At 36.2% G+C, this 15,008-nt stretch overlaps 1 protein-coding gene across 3 annotated transcripts in view; it reads right to left on the reverse strand.

The window, feature by feature from the left end:
- The window catches only part of Sema5c (Semaphorin 5c), a 102,621-nt gene that overhangs the window by 55,960 nt on the left and 31,653 nt on the right, over positions 1-15,008 (reverse strand). For all 3 annotated transcript variants that reach the window (XM_029315572.2, XM_085488438.1, XM_085488439.1), the window contains exon 2: positions 7,719-7,831. In XM_029315572.2, the coding sequence (XP_029171405.2) occupies positions 7,719-7,809 (91 nt within the window). In that variant the 5' untranslated portion in view covers positions 7,810-7,831. The remainder of the gene's footprint in view (positions 1-7,718; positions 7,832-15,008) is intronic.

Below are 15,008 nucleotides of genomic sequence, written 5' to 3' on the forward strand. Positions count from 1 at the left end.
AAAGGGCGAAGCGTTCTAATTTCAGGTAAAAAACAATTCGTATAGTCAATAAATAGATTTATAGTTTATCTAACCTCACATTTTGTCGATAAAACAGAACGGAAATCACAGACTTCTCAAGGACGTTTAATATCACTTTAAGGGAAGAGAAACGAATCGAACGTACATATATAGCCGGTATAGTGTTATCAATAGCGACGTGAAAATCATTACAAATATACAATCGACGGCTTCGCAAGAGTGCATGGTGTAGACATTCTGAATACCGGCGCAAAACGGCAGCTGTAAACGGCAAAACGGTAATTATCGGTGGCGCCAGGCAAGCCACGCGACACATAAAGAGAAAGAAAGAGAGAGAGAGAGCGCGGTATGAATTTATGCGCCATAAACCCCCGAGGCGACACGGCGCGACAGCATCAGCAAAAGGGTGCAAGTGGGAGTGACGGGAAAATCTCGGCGTCCTGTGATGAAAATTCTGTTGGGAAATCGGCCTTCGAGAGGCTCTCTCTATATCCTCGCGAGAATTACGGAGATTACACGCGAAGCTAGGTATATACTCGTATTCTACGCGAGAATATATTTGCGCCAGCTCTTCTCTCTGTCTCCTCTATCTTGATTCTACAAAATGTATATAAACGAAAAAATTGATGGATGGATCTTGACGGTTCGATCCGGACGATTAAACGATCACGTTAGCGTTTTTCCTAGATCAGAGACGCGTGTAATTTATATGTGTTCGCATTAATGGCTGAACCTGATGTGTATGCGTTATTATTAAAAGCATTAATGGCAGGATTGGATTGCACTCTTTGCCAATATTACCCGATATTTTCCCTCGACAACGTTTCATTCTCTTCCTACGATCGCTAAATGTAATTGCCATTTTATATTCTGTTTACATTCTTCGTTTGAGCACATTGCCCGCGGATTGAGGCACACCCTTTGCAAACGCTCCCGGTTATCTCTCGAAAGGTTGTTAATTTTGCGCGAAATGCGTATTATTATCTCGATATAAACAAATAATTGTTTGTTACATACACATATATTGGAATACGCGTAAAAACGCGTGCGCTATCTCGTAAAATCTCTGACAACCGCGTTCTCGTTCTGGTTATACGAAAGCTACGAATAGGATTGCGTAATTGTGACTTGAGCGGATATCTCGCTTTCCGCTTAATCGAGATCTCGCGGGAAAGAGACAACGACTTTGGTCAGCAGCAGCAGCTGGGAAGAATTGTTTTTCCACGCGAATCGATCGGATTTATGAACGAATCGCAAACAATCGGCTTCTCAGAAGCGGAACGAAAGCAAACGCCTCCGGAGAGCCCGCGCGATGCTACTCTCGACGGAGCTTTTGTACCGGGATAATTAGAGGAGAATTGCTTTGTCATTTTCGACGTGCGATAGGGCACTTAACGAGCTCGTTCGCAATCCGCGCATCCTCCCGTTGCAAGTCTCGGAGTTTAATTAGAGCCTCGCACATCATTCCGCGACGTAATTAAGCTTCACGCGGAGAAACAACATGACTTTGTAGATATTATACAAGGTGTATTTAAATAAAAATTTTATATGATTCTTTGTCGAAAATTAAGGGAAATTTCTTATATAAACATGTACTATTATATTCCTCCCTGAGAAGTTACACTTTTCTAAAGAGAAGGTAAAAATTACGTTTTTATTTTGTTTTTTTTTAATATTAATATTCTTTTTATTTTTTTAATTTGTCTGAAATTGGAGAAAAAAAACTGTAATTTCTTAGGAAGAATATAAGAGTATATAAATATGTTTAAGAAACCTCCCTTAATTTTCGACAAAGAATCATCTAAAATTTTTCGCACTTATTTAGATATATCCTGTATATTTCGATTTTTACTTTTCGGCCTCTCTTCCTCGCGAGAACAAGAAAAGAAACTCCTCGACTTTCTCGAAATTCTCGTTACGAAATGTCTCTAACTTGGAAGAAACGCGAATGACACAATTTCCTGGATTCTCATATCGCTGCAATCATATTTTACATGTCGCTCTTTCGTCTTCTGCCGAATACAAAGCGAGTCGTTTAGCTTCCAGATGCATATTACCATATTCAGGTATTCTGTCGTTGCTATTCGACGGTGCAAATAATACCGTTACACGGAAACGTGTCGTCCTCGTATAAGGCGTATCGCGTATATAGCCGGTGTCATTGCCTTCCGAGGTGTTTTAACGAACAAACGAGCAATTTTGCGTACAATTTCTTTTTTTTTTCGCGGAACCGTTCTCGCGTAAAATGTTTCCAAGATCCGATATCGATCCGCCGATGTTCGCCGCGCGTTAGCAATTCGATACCGTTATAAATAATTCTCCCGTGTGTAACAATGCGGACAATTACATTACGTCGTTAAGCCGCGACGATACCCACGCAACGACGAAAAAATCCATTATAATCGACGAGAGAAAGAGAGACTTCGTAGCGGTATCGCGCGACTATTATTCGCCAGCTGATCATAGCGTTTGAGTGGGAGAAATTATCGTAGACCGAGACTTAAAACTCTCCCGCGGGAAGTTTCTCGACAATCGAATCGTTTGTTTTGAAAAGTGTGCGTGAGTCAGTGCAATTGAATTTCACAACCGAGAAGACAAAGGCTAATAACTAAGGGTAAATAATGTTTGCGTCTTCGCGTAATAAAAGACTCGGCATTGGTCGAGAATATTTTATAAACACGAATAAAAGTATGTTTCACATAAAGTGTGAATATCATTGAGTATAGAAGCGAAACAAAATTGAGAGCAAAATGTTTTTGAAATAAAAAAGCTGACTCTCTAATCTCGTTTCATTAGCGCAACAATAGTATACAATAACGCGTACAAATAGCGCTTTCGCGAATAACAATAAACCTGGGTATCTACCATAACCACTGTTATTAAAGCGAGAGATTTAAATCCGCAGGAATTCAGACTGCGCGTGGAAAGTAATCGCGCGAACTCGCGGAAAGGGAAATATGTATCTCATATATTACGTAGGTATTATCAGCGAGCATATGTGTTGCTTTATTTTCTCTCCCGGCCGATTGTTCTCTCTCTCTCTCTCTCTTCCTCTATATTTATCAAATGAAATAATTCGCCCCAGGCTCGTAAATTATCATAACGACATTCCGAGGCTATCATCAATGCCGTTTGCACGAAGAAAAAACGACGATAAGTAGTCTTAATTTTCATTAGGAAAACATACGATCTTTGATTTTACGCCGACATGATTTTTATCGAAACAATCTAGATTACTTTAATCAACATTGCAGCAACAGGCGTCTTAATAATAGTCTAGACGGTCTATTAATCCAATAAAAGATTTGAAGACATCCAACATAAATTGTATTCTATATTCACATCGCGTATGAGATGTAAATTATTGCAAAAATGTCCATGATTAAAATTATCTTAGGCCGTCGTCTCTCGTATTGCTCGAATCGATAAGAAAGCTGAAGCATTCTTCTCAATAGCGGCCGTGTTTCGCGACACGAAACGTGACGGTGCCGCGGGAAACCGTAACGAAATCGTGATCCGGCTTAATATAGACCGCACGGTTATTGCGAAACTGTCGCGGCATCCGCGACCGCGGGCTCTGAAACCGCATCGTCGAGCGAGGAAGTGTTTTACGTGCAAATGGAAATCATACGGTGCTGCTGCAGAGAGAAAGAGAGGAGAGAGATCTCCTCTTCCTTCTCACGATTCCAACATCCCCCCGTTATTAGGCGAAGAAAAACAAAAACAAGAAGGAGAAAGAAATCCGCGTATCACGGGATGAGAAACGATCCATTAAGCTCATTAAGTTTGAGCCGGGGTCGGATTCAATCAGGATGTCCAGCAGATTCAATGAAAAAAATTCCCTGACTTTTTAGTGTTATTTTTTCCAACTATATAATTTGCATATATCTTTATGATTAGTCAATTAAACGTTAAATCATGAAATCCTTGAGATATTTTTGTCAATAATGAAAAGGTTCGGAAGTTAAAAAACAACAATTTAAATCAATTATACAATCTGTATTATGTATACGATATAACATAACGATCCATTAAGCTCATTAAGTTTTGGCCGGGGTCGGATTCAATCAGGATGTCCAGCAGATTCAATGAAAAAAATTCCCTGACTTTTTAGTGTTATTTTTTCCAACTATATAATTTGCATATATCTTTATGATTAGTCAATTAAACGTTAAATCATGAAATCCTTGAGATATTTTTGTCAATAATGAAAAGGTTCGGAAGTTAAAAAACAACAATTTAAATCAATTATACAATCTGTATTATGTATACGATAATCGAAACAAACATGTCACTATAAACTATTTAAATAATTATTTTTTATTTATATCAATTTTTTAAGTTTCGTCTCTATATCAAACACATTGGAATAAAATAACACGACGATGAAAATATAAATTAACGTCAAGGAAAAGTTTATATTTATTTAATAAAAAATTTGTCAAATTATTGAGACAAATGTAGAATAATGTGAAAAAATGCAGATAAATAAAATTTCCTGACTTTTTCCTGCAGATGCCCGGTTTTCTAGATTTCTCTAACCGCTAGACACCTGAAAAACAAGAAGGATCGAAGAAGAAATCCGCGTATTACGCGATAAGAAACGGTCCATTAAGCTCATTAAGTTTGAGCCGGGGTCGGATTCAATCAGGATGTCCAGCAGATTTAATGAAAAAAATTCCTTGACTTTTTAGTGTTATTTTTTCCAAATATATAATTTGCATATATCTTTATGATTAGTCAATTAAAAGTTAAATCATGAAATCCTTGAGATATTTTTGTCAATAATGAAAAGGTTCGGAAGTTAAAACAACAATTTAAATCAATTATACAATCTGTATTATGTATACGATAATCGAAACAAACATGTCACTATAAACTATTTAAATAATTATTTTTTATTTATATCAATTTTTTAAGTTTTGTCTTAGAATAAAATAACACGACGATGAAAATATAAATTAACGTCAAGGAAAAGTTTATATTTATTTAATAAAAAATGTGTCAAATTATTGAGACAAATGTAGAATAATATGAAAAAAATGCAGATAAATAAAATTTCCTGACTTTTTCCTGCCGATGCTTGGTTTTCCAGATTTCTCTAACCGCTATAGACACCTGAAAAACAAGAAGGATCGAAGAAGAAATCCGCGTATTACGCGATAATAAACGGTCCATTAAGCTCATTAAGTTTGAGCCGGGGTCGAGCTCGATGAAGGTTTTCCGCGCGGTTTCCGTTTGATGACGGGCGTGGCATCTGTTCTCCATATAGGTGGACCACACGTCCCACATCTCCGACACGATCTGCGTTTTCTCTCTCCCGGGGCCGCGAACGCGCGATAATCGAGTAGCTCGCCTACGTGTAACTGTACATTGTGGGTCATTGCTTGTGATAAGTAGCGCCCTGAATGTCCGAGATTTTTGCCAGATGTTAATAGGCTGGCTCCACTCTCGAGTGTGGACACACAATTACCCGGGAGTGCATATATGTATACGTGTAAATGTATATATTTTCTTTATCGATTAGCCATGCCTATATCCGACACGTCGACGTCGTAGAGAAGCGGTTACGGATGAAATTAAATTTGCATAAACGTCCCCGGTTGCTCGATTCGCTCGCTACGGATTTATGCGCGTCTTCCGGGACGGAAATCGCGTTTGTCGGAGGGCGGGTTACTCTTCTCGGGAAAATTCACCTACTTCTCTTGATTATTCTCATGATTTCACGGGGAGATTTCGATCGCCTTCATCAGCCGATCTCTCGATACGACGTATAAAGAACGTTTCTCTTTAATGCTCTTTCTTCTTAATAACATTCTTTTACGAAATCGACGTCGACTTCTCTCTCCTCCGAACTTAATGGAAAATATAATTATAGAGTTATTTACTACCGGAAATTATTCTCTTTGAATTAGACTGAAAGAATGCGAGGCGAGGAAACTTTGCTGTTTTCTACTAATTTCAAACAAATTTTGCTCGAAGTCTTGGAGCGTAATTTAATATATTAAGACTTCTAAGATTACGCAGTAAACGATAGGCTAATTAACAGACTTTCGCTTTAACTGCAAAAAAACGAGAAATAAATAAATAAAGTTGTCTCGAATTCTATTTTATTTGTGTTTCTATTTACTTATTTTATCTATCTATATTTCTATCTATATTTCTATCTATGTTCAATATTTTATTTTTTATTCTATATCCTATCGAAACATCTATTACACAGTTCAAATAAAAAAACAAGAAAAAGCAAACAAAAAAATATAAGAAAAAGATAAATCGCTTCCCATAGTTTTTTTATGCTGAATACCTATAATCTGAATTTAAATTTTTCCAATACGTCGCATACCGCATTATATTTTAAAATATGCGCGATAAAATAGTTCTTTTTTGTAAATTCTTTAGCCGCAAATTTGTCAAAATTGCAATGAAATAATTTGAAAAATGAAATCGCATGTCGTATTTAGCATTCTAAAAGATTCTGGGTCATTTAATCTTTTTTCTGTGTTTAAAAAGACTATTTCTGTCGAACTGTGTTATCAGATAGTTGATGATGAAACATCTGAAATATTCTTAACAAATCGATATCTTCGTTCAAAACTCAAGTGCAGAGCCGTCGACTACGTGCAAGAGTGCACGTTCGCAGATCTGTCAACGGCGTGCATTTATTGCATCAATCGATGCAATAATACGCGTCCAGATGAATGAAGCGCATTTCTACCCTTACGTCGCGAGAGTGCTTCCGTTTTCGAGATAATGACCTACAGACTCGTCGATCCTGTTCGTAGGTAATGCAAACTCAGCGGGAATCATCGTTTCGCGCGCGTGTACGCTTTATCGTCTTTTATTACTCGAATTAATCGCGATAAAGCAATTAACGGGATCGCGAAATTATCAACATCGGACGGTTATCGCATGCGGAACGATGCAGTCCGAGATTCGAGATTATGTATGATTCTGGTACGAATTATGTGCAAAAACTGCTCGACGAGCTGCCACGTAACGATTATGGCTATCGCGGATTTTATATGCGGTAACCGATTCAATGATAAATCACGTGAGATAAGAGAGTATTCTGCGAATATGCGATTACATTAAAGTATTCAGAGAATTACGAATAGTAAACACTCACGAGATTTCTCGCAATAAGTCAATCATCCGATATTGTAATAAATATCAGAACGAATGTGTTTTTTTATCATGCATTTACAGGGTGTCCAGCAGACTCAATGAAAAAAATTCTCTGATTTTTTCAGATTTTCCAAGACTAGAAATTAATTTTTTCCCTGACTTTTTAGTATTTTTTCCAAATATATATTTTACATATATCTATATGAAAAATCAATTAAATGTTAAATCGTAAAATCTTTGAGATATTTTTGTCAACAATGAAAAAGTTCAGAAGTTAAGACAAAAATTTAAATCAATTATATAATCTGCATTATGTACACGATAATTGAAACAAACATGCGTCACTATAATTATTTAAATAATCACCTTTTTTTATTTGTATTATATCCAATTTTTTAGTTTTGTCTAGTCAAGGAAAAGTTTATATTTAATTAATAAGAAATTTCAAATTAGAGACAAATGTAGAATAATGTGAAAAAATCCAGATAAATAGTACAATATCCTGATAATTTCAGATGTATAAAATTCCCTCACAATATCCGGTTTTCTAGATTTTCCTCGGTTCTTACCTTCGTACGAGATGTGCCGAAAATCCTCGGTCGCTCGAGCGACGGCAGCGAAGATCTGCAGCATCAACATGTACACGGTCCATCGCTCCATATTGACCGTACGATTCCCGCTTCTGCAACATGAGAAGAATCGATTTTTTATTTTTAATCGAGACCTTTCGCGGGCGTCAAATGGCATCGAACCGGAATCAATTATCGGGCGATTCTAATTGGGCCGCGAAATGTCATCTCGGGTTAACACGCGCTTTGTCACGATCGATGAAAAAGCTAGACTAATGGCGGGACGTTGAGAAAAAAAAGAATGGAAGAGAAAAAGAGAGACAGAAAGAAAGCAGGCTCTTCGTCTTCGTTCATTTCCTTGGCATTTGCGTATATACTCTCTCTCTTTCGTGCAGCATCCAATAAACGGCCTTGAACATTTTCCTCGAACGGCGGGCCAGACACGTCGCAATTAATTGCAGCGGAGATAAACCGCGGTGGTTACCTGGATGGCGCGATTAAGATCGATCGACTGTTTCGAGCAATCCGCACGAACGACGATTCCGGCTAACAACGATTGCATTACCGGCATCGTCGTAGTTCGAGTCGTAATGTTTGCCAATTAAGCCACGGACGGCTTCGCTCGATCGGAGAGAACTCCGGAAGGAGTCTCGGGATCATTTTCGCTTCTCGTCTCGTTTACCGTTAATGCGAATCGTATCGCGACGATTAAGGGCCGTGCACGGCGATTAAACTGCCGCTCGTTGCGATATAAGAGACTGCGCTCGAGTTAATAAAATCAAATGAATTCGAGGAACTATAGAAAGTTATAACGGAAAACTCTGTACGAAAATATCGTGAAGATCGCGCGAAAGTTTTACCGCAATTTATACCGCCATTAGCCATTAAATTCGCCTTAAGATTAATTGACAAGTATTCTGCTATCGCAGAAAATTATCGCGTACATATTTATAAGATAATAGCAATAAACTTTCTTATATTCCTAATATTAAAAATCTTTCGATGAAATTCTTTTCTCTCATCAGAGAGAATCTAAACGAAAAAACCTTAATCGATGACACAACGTATAGACTGAAAAAAAATTATTAAATTGATCAATATTTATTTCAATATACTGCCTAATAAAACATTTATTTGAAACAAATAAATATTTATCTGTTTTGAAAAGAATTTTTTTTATATCAAATAAATATTTATCACGTCAAATCAATATTATTAGTTTCAAATAAATGATTTATTAGACAGTATTGAAATAAATATTGATTCGAATTCAATAATTTTTTTTCAATGTATTCGTAACAGAACAGGAAAAAGAGAGTAAGTCTCCCGACACACATCCAATTATCATGGGATGACTATTTAAAGACTGGCCGAGTTAGCGCGTCAGAGAAGCCGACTTCTTACGACGTACCATTACGCCGAATAATTACCGGATCGCCTTGGGATCGATCAAAAATCGCGACCGGACACGCCGCGCCGGCTGGGATAACCCTCCCAATGGCCGGTGATTAATTATGTGACTCGAGCCACTCAAATCGATAATGACGCTTCTGTTGCGTCAATTAACGTCCACCTTTGTTACTCGCTCCGTTCCAAACAAAACTTGTCATTTTCTATCTGACGAACGAACATGCGAAAGACATCGCGTCTTCCTTGTGCGGAAGCGCATCGTGACAGATACAGATAGCATCAATAAATAACCGCAATAATTTATGAAACAGTACATTATCCATATATAGGTATATATTACATGTAGATATATCATTATGTAGATGTACATAATGCAAATTATATACGGAGAGAATTTTTTCTCAGAATTCATCCTAAAAATTACTTTAAAGTTTCGTTGATTAAATATTTATCACAAGAAAAATATTAATATCTACCACAATAAGATATAAAATATGTTCCATTAATTTTACTATACATATTAATATTTCTTTGTGATAAATATTTTTAATCAGAGAAACTTTTATAAAATCCTTCCAATACCATATATGGTCCTACGATTACCATGATTTTCAGGGTAAATTCCGGCAAATTCTAAGAGAAAATTCTCTCCGTGTATATATGATTTTCATTGTATATATAAAGATTTTTTGCATTTTGCTATAAGAAAAAAAAGGAATGTAAAAAAAAATAACCACGATATGTTACTGCGAGTGATCGTCCCTTGAAAGGAGAGAGTACATAATTATTAATCTCCAAGTTTCACGGGTGATTCTATTCCGCGGAACGACAAGAGCGTAAAAACGGCCCGGGATTATCCGATAATTCGGGCGATCTCTCTCCTTTTACAACGCTGTTACAACGGTCAGGCACGATTATCGCGTCCCAATTCGTTCCAGAGGCCTGGTGGCGAGAAAAAAAGGAAGAAAAAGATCCGCACGGGCGGACGTGTAAGTATATATACGTGAGCATTCACACCCCGGCAGCGATCAAAACGGCCTTAATGCACGCGAAGCTCCCGAGGAATGCAGATGCGCGCGTACACACCGCGAGATGATTTATTCGTCTTGGCGTCGCTCGTGAGATCCGCATGTGAGAAAAAGCGAATATATACTTATACTCTATGGCGAAATCTCTCTCTTTCTCTCCTGCACGCTTATATATACATACGTCTCTTGTATACATCAAACGCGTCGATATTCATAAATGTCACAGCAGGGCCGCGCGCGATTCTGACAGATTGACCTTATATATATATGTTTTATCTCCCCCGCGACGCTTATTATCCGCTCGATCGTAGATAAAGATTATCTAAATAGACACACATTATGAAATAGAGTCACATACGTGAAATTTTCAAAAACACTTCATGGAAAAAAAGAAGTAGCTACCATGGCTAAATTTTAGCTGTCCATATATTACAACCTGAATTTAATTATCATGCCTAAATTTTAGCTATGGTAACTAATATTTCTTAGCCATAGTTTAACGGAGAATGTTATAGCTGAAAAATATTTTAATATTATTAATTTTTTTCCGTGTTATTAAAAAAGTCTTTAATTATAAGCATCGTCAAAGACCTTTTCCACTTTGACAGGTTACGCGCACGCAATAAATATAGAATATTCAATCATTTCTGCAATTGTGTTACAACGCATTGTAGATTTAGATTGATCGCGCGATATTTTGCATCTCGATGGAACATGTTTAGCGAATTCTTACAAATCGAGCGAACATCCCATATAAATTTGTAAGTAATCGAAAGTGTATCTGAAAATTTATCGTGCTCGCGCAATGATGAATGGACCAACGAAATATCTAAGGGATAGATATGGTTATTTTCAAATTGACGTTTACATGGTGAATAAGAAATATTTAGTTAATTAAACTGATAAATGTATGTAGTATGTATACGCACGATAAATTGTTAGACTTTGTGTTCAACGTTTCAGATGCTAATGTCAAGTGAAAATCGTGTTCTTGTGGATCTGTCTATCATGCGAACCGGTGCGAGATACAAAGTATAAAAGTACTAAGCACACGACTATTTATACATATATCAATGTGATTTATCTGCCACAGAATTCAATTTACTGTTTCAAAGTTCTCTTCTAAGAGAATTTCATCTTAAAAAAAAGTATATTTATTCATTAAAAATAGATAAATATCTCGTGATATTTTTTTTTCGTCTATTTTTAAATCAAATTTATTTCTTTATTCCACACTTCTCTATATTATTTTATCCTTAAAGAAGTCAGTGACAAAGTAAAGACTTGAGAGTTAATTTCTAGTCTCTATTGATCCATTCGAGATTCATAATTAGTATCCATGACAGAGTATCGCTACTGATAGTAACGAGTTTTAAAATTGCATCATTTCAAATCATCTCCTAGAATTTTTCAATACGTATATCTATGTCCAGTATATAGTAGACATTTGTCTATTCCCAGAACGCAAAACTCGATTAGAGCAATCACTATGCACTCTTTGTCCTCGCAATCTAATCCCGTCTCGTTTTCGCTATCGCCGTACCATAATCATTTCTTTATCGTTTGTTTACGGAAGCACATGTCGATATACATATATAAATACTAAACATTACTATTCTCTCCGTACACTCTCTTCGTATCTCACAACGCATATTACGAACTCCACCCGTTATTTCTCTCTCGCAGCATCCAACTCTCTCTGTATCGCGCTCGGATCTCCAGAGTAGCAGAGTAACACGTCCATTTATCCATCCGCGTTTCTATTCGCCTATCTAAGAATGCCGTTGCGCGCGACGTTTACTTTAACTCTCGTCGCAACGCGGACATTTATGACTACGCCATTAGTCTTTATACCCGACGAGATCTATTGCTATTTTATATTCGGAGTCGTTCGACTGCACCCATCTATCCAATCTATTTATCCGTATACACACGCCTACAATATGTACATCCGAGGAAAAGAGAGAGCGAAAGATTGGGTATTTCGTGGCTTATATTTTATCCCCGAAACGCGTCAAGTAGAAAAGACGCGTTATCCCGCGAGGTAAACTCGTAAAACTTTATGTCCGGCATGTGGACCACACAGAACGGCGACGCAAATCCGAAAGCCGACGTTACGTGATACACGAGGTAACACAATGGACCGATCGGTATAAACCATTCGGCGGAACAGAGCGCGCAAACGAGTTTGAATGGGGTACATCGTTCATCGTTTTACGTACGAGTCTCTCTCGTCGGGGCTTTGCTAATTTACAGGATGATCGCCGGTTAACTGCCCTTTAAGTCCTAAAGACTGTTACTCTTATATGTAATGTATATATACGTGTAGGATTTTCTGAATATTTACTTTCAATTAATTTACTCAAAGCACTCTCTAAATAAATCTTATCAAATTCTTTTCAACCCCACGAAATATATTTTAATTTAAATTGTGCGCAAAATTTAATTCTTCCCTGGTTCCTCGTAAAATTATTTATTCTTCACTTTAAATGTATTTTTTTTATGAAAAACAGATATATATATAGTTTTGCTAATTTACAGGATAATCGCCGGTTAACTGCCCTTTAAGTCCTAAAGACTGTTACTCTTATATGTAATGTATATATACGTGTAGGATTTTCTGAATATTTACTTTCAATTAATTTACTCAAAGCACTCTCTAAATAAATCTTATCAAATTCCTTTCAACCACGAAGTATATTTTAATTTAAATTGTGCGCAAAATTTAATTCTTTCCTGGTCGCTCGTAAAATTATTTATTCTTCGCTCTAAATGTTTTTTTTTTTAATAAAAAACATACATAAATATATAGTTTTATCTCCGATATTTATATAAATTATGTTAGATAAATAGTGAAGAGAGAAAGAATATAATATGCTATAGTATTTTAAAAATAAATAATAGTCTACAGAAAGAAACCGTAATACGTATATTATTTCCGAAACGTACCACTATCTTGATAATAGAAATTAACTACGATATCTTCGTACAATATTACCGTCCTGGTCGCACCGAAATAATTCATTTTGACTGTTTAACCATAATTATTTTCCATTCACGAACACCCGTATCACATTTGTTCAAACAAACGCTACTTGCGTGAGATCTAGGGTTAGGAGAAAATGCGGTTGGTCATGGACACCTTCTGTATGGTGATCCAGGTGTATAATGCAACGAACACGAACGCAGGCTGTTACGTGAGTGGTCGTCGTGGACCACGAGGAACAGACCGCACCGGACGATCAGCGAACGGTAGAGACCGGCAAGGTCAACGACCTCGCCTACGACTCGGTACCTCAGCAGCTGATCCTGTACCAGCCGCAGGATCGAGACTGCGGGACTGACGTTGCAAAAACGATCGCGATAGTGTCGCGATTGATCGATTTATCCTATCTGCTTTTCCTGCTAGACGCGTATGCCATGGACGGCGCCGCATGATAAGAACATATTTTTAAACGCGAAAAAACTATTTTTAATACGTAAGAGACGATCGACCCTAATTTAACAGGCAAATTTTATATATATATAATTTTATATTTTATATTATATTTCATATATATTAAATATTTATATTATGTTATAATATTAACCCTAATTTAACAGGCAAATTTTATATATATATATATATATATATATATAATTTTATATTTTATATTATATTTCATATACATATATTAAATATTTATATTATGTTATAATATTATATTATAATAAATTTTATGCGTATAATATATGCATATAAAAATATATGTATTTATATATGCACATAAAAATTGAAATGTGAAAAAGTTTGTAATAGCTATTACGTACTTTTTATAATACGAAAATTATTTAGAACAGTGTTTGATATGAAAGGTCTGGGTTTTAAGAAGATTAAATTAACAAAGCGTACGTCTGAAGTATCGGATGAATCTGATCTCGCGATCTTTTTCGATAGCTCCGAAAGATTTATTATACAACAAATGGAGAAACGGAGCAATCTTCAAAAATTCAACTACATGACACGCGTTCCTCTTTCCGCATCCCCTTTGTCTTTCGACGTCCGTCATCATGACAGCTTGCTTTCTCGTCTATGAATAGATAGCGGCATAAAGGAGGACACAAGACGTGAGGGAATAGGCGGACCCACGTGGTTTAAAACGACGATATATGCGTCTACCTACCTATTCCGAGTGCAATGCGTGAGAGAGAGGGAAGAAGACCTCTTTCAATACCTTCTCCTACGTTTATTTACACAGACGTATCAACGAACCGACTTATCGACAGCTTCAAATCGATACCCAATATAACTCGATAAATAAAAGTCATTAACACTATTGAAGATTTCCCGAAACAAGTGAAATACTTAATATTAGTAAATAAAAAGCGATAATTGATAGTGTCTCTCACTCTCTTCTAAATTAATTATTAAATTAAATTGACGGCAACTAAAAAAAATATCTCTCTGCAAAAATATTACTTAAAAAGATATTTTACTCCGCATATATGTACTTTAAAGATTGCTTAATATTTTAATGTACACAAATTTTCTGGAAAAGAATAGCTTATAATTGTTAATTATAAAATAGATTTTAAATTAATAAAGTTTAAATATCTATATAAATAAATTTAAGTTGAAATATGTTTACCAAGTAGCATTCAAACATAATGTGATCCTACGTAAAGCAAAGTAAAACGTTTGAATATAAATGTCTGACAAGACAAAAGAAGGAAATTGACTCGTTTTTTTGCAAGACGAAAGGAGTCGACGGAATTCCTGTGTATTTTCCTTTCTTCCTATATAAAAATATTCCGAACGACGTCGCGGTGGTCCCTCTGAGCGAACCTTTTAAAAGATCCGTGCAATAATACA

This window comes from Nylanderia fulva, unplaced genomic scaffold, assembly GCF_048542155.1.
Source record: "Nylanderia fulva isolate GAGA-0341 unplaced genomic scaffold, ASM4854215v1 Scaffold7, whole genome shotgun sequence".
NCBI lineage: Eukaryota > Metazoa > Arthropoda > Insecta > Hymenoptera > Formicidae > Nylanderia > Nylanderia fulva.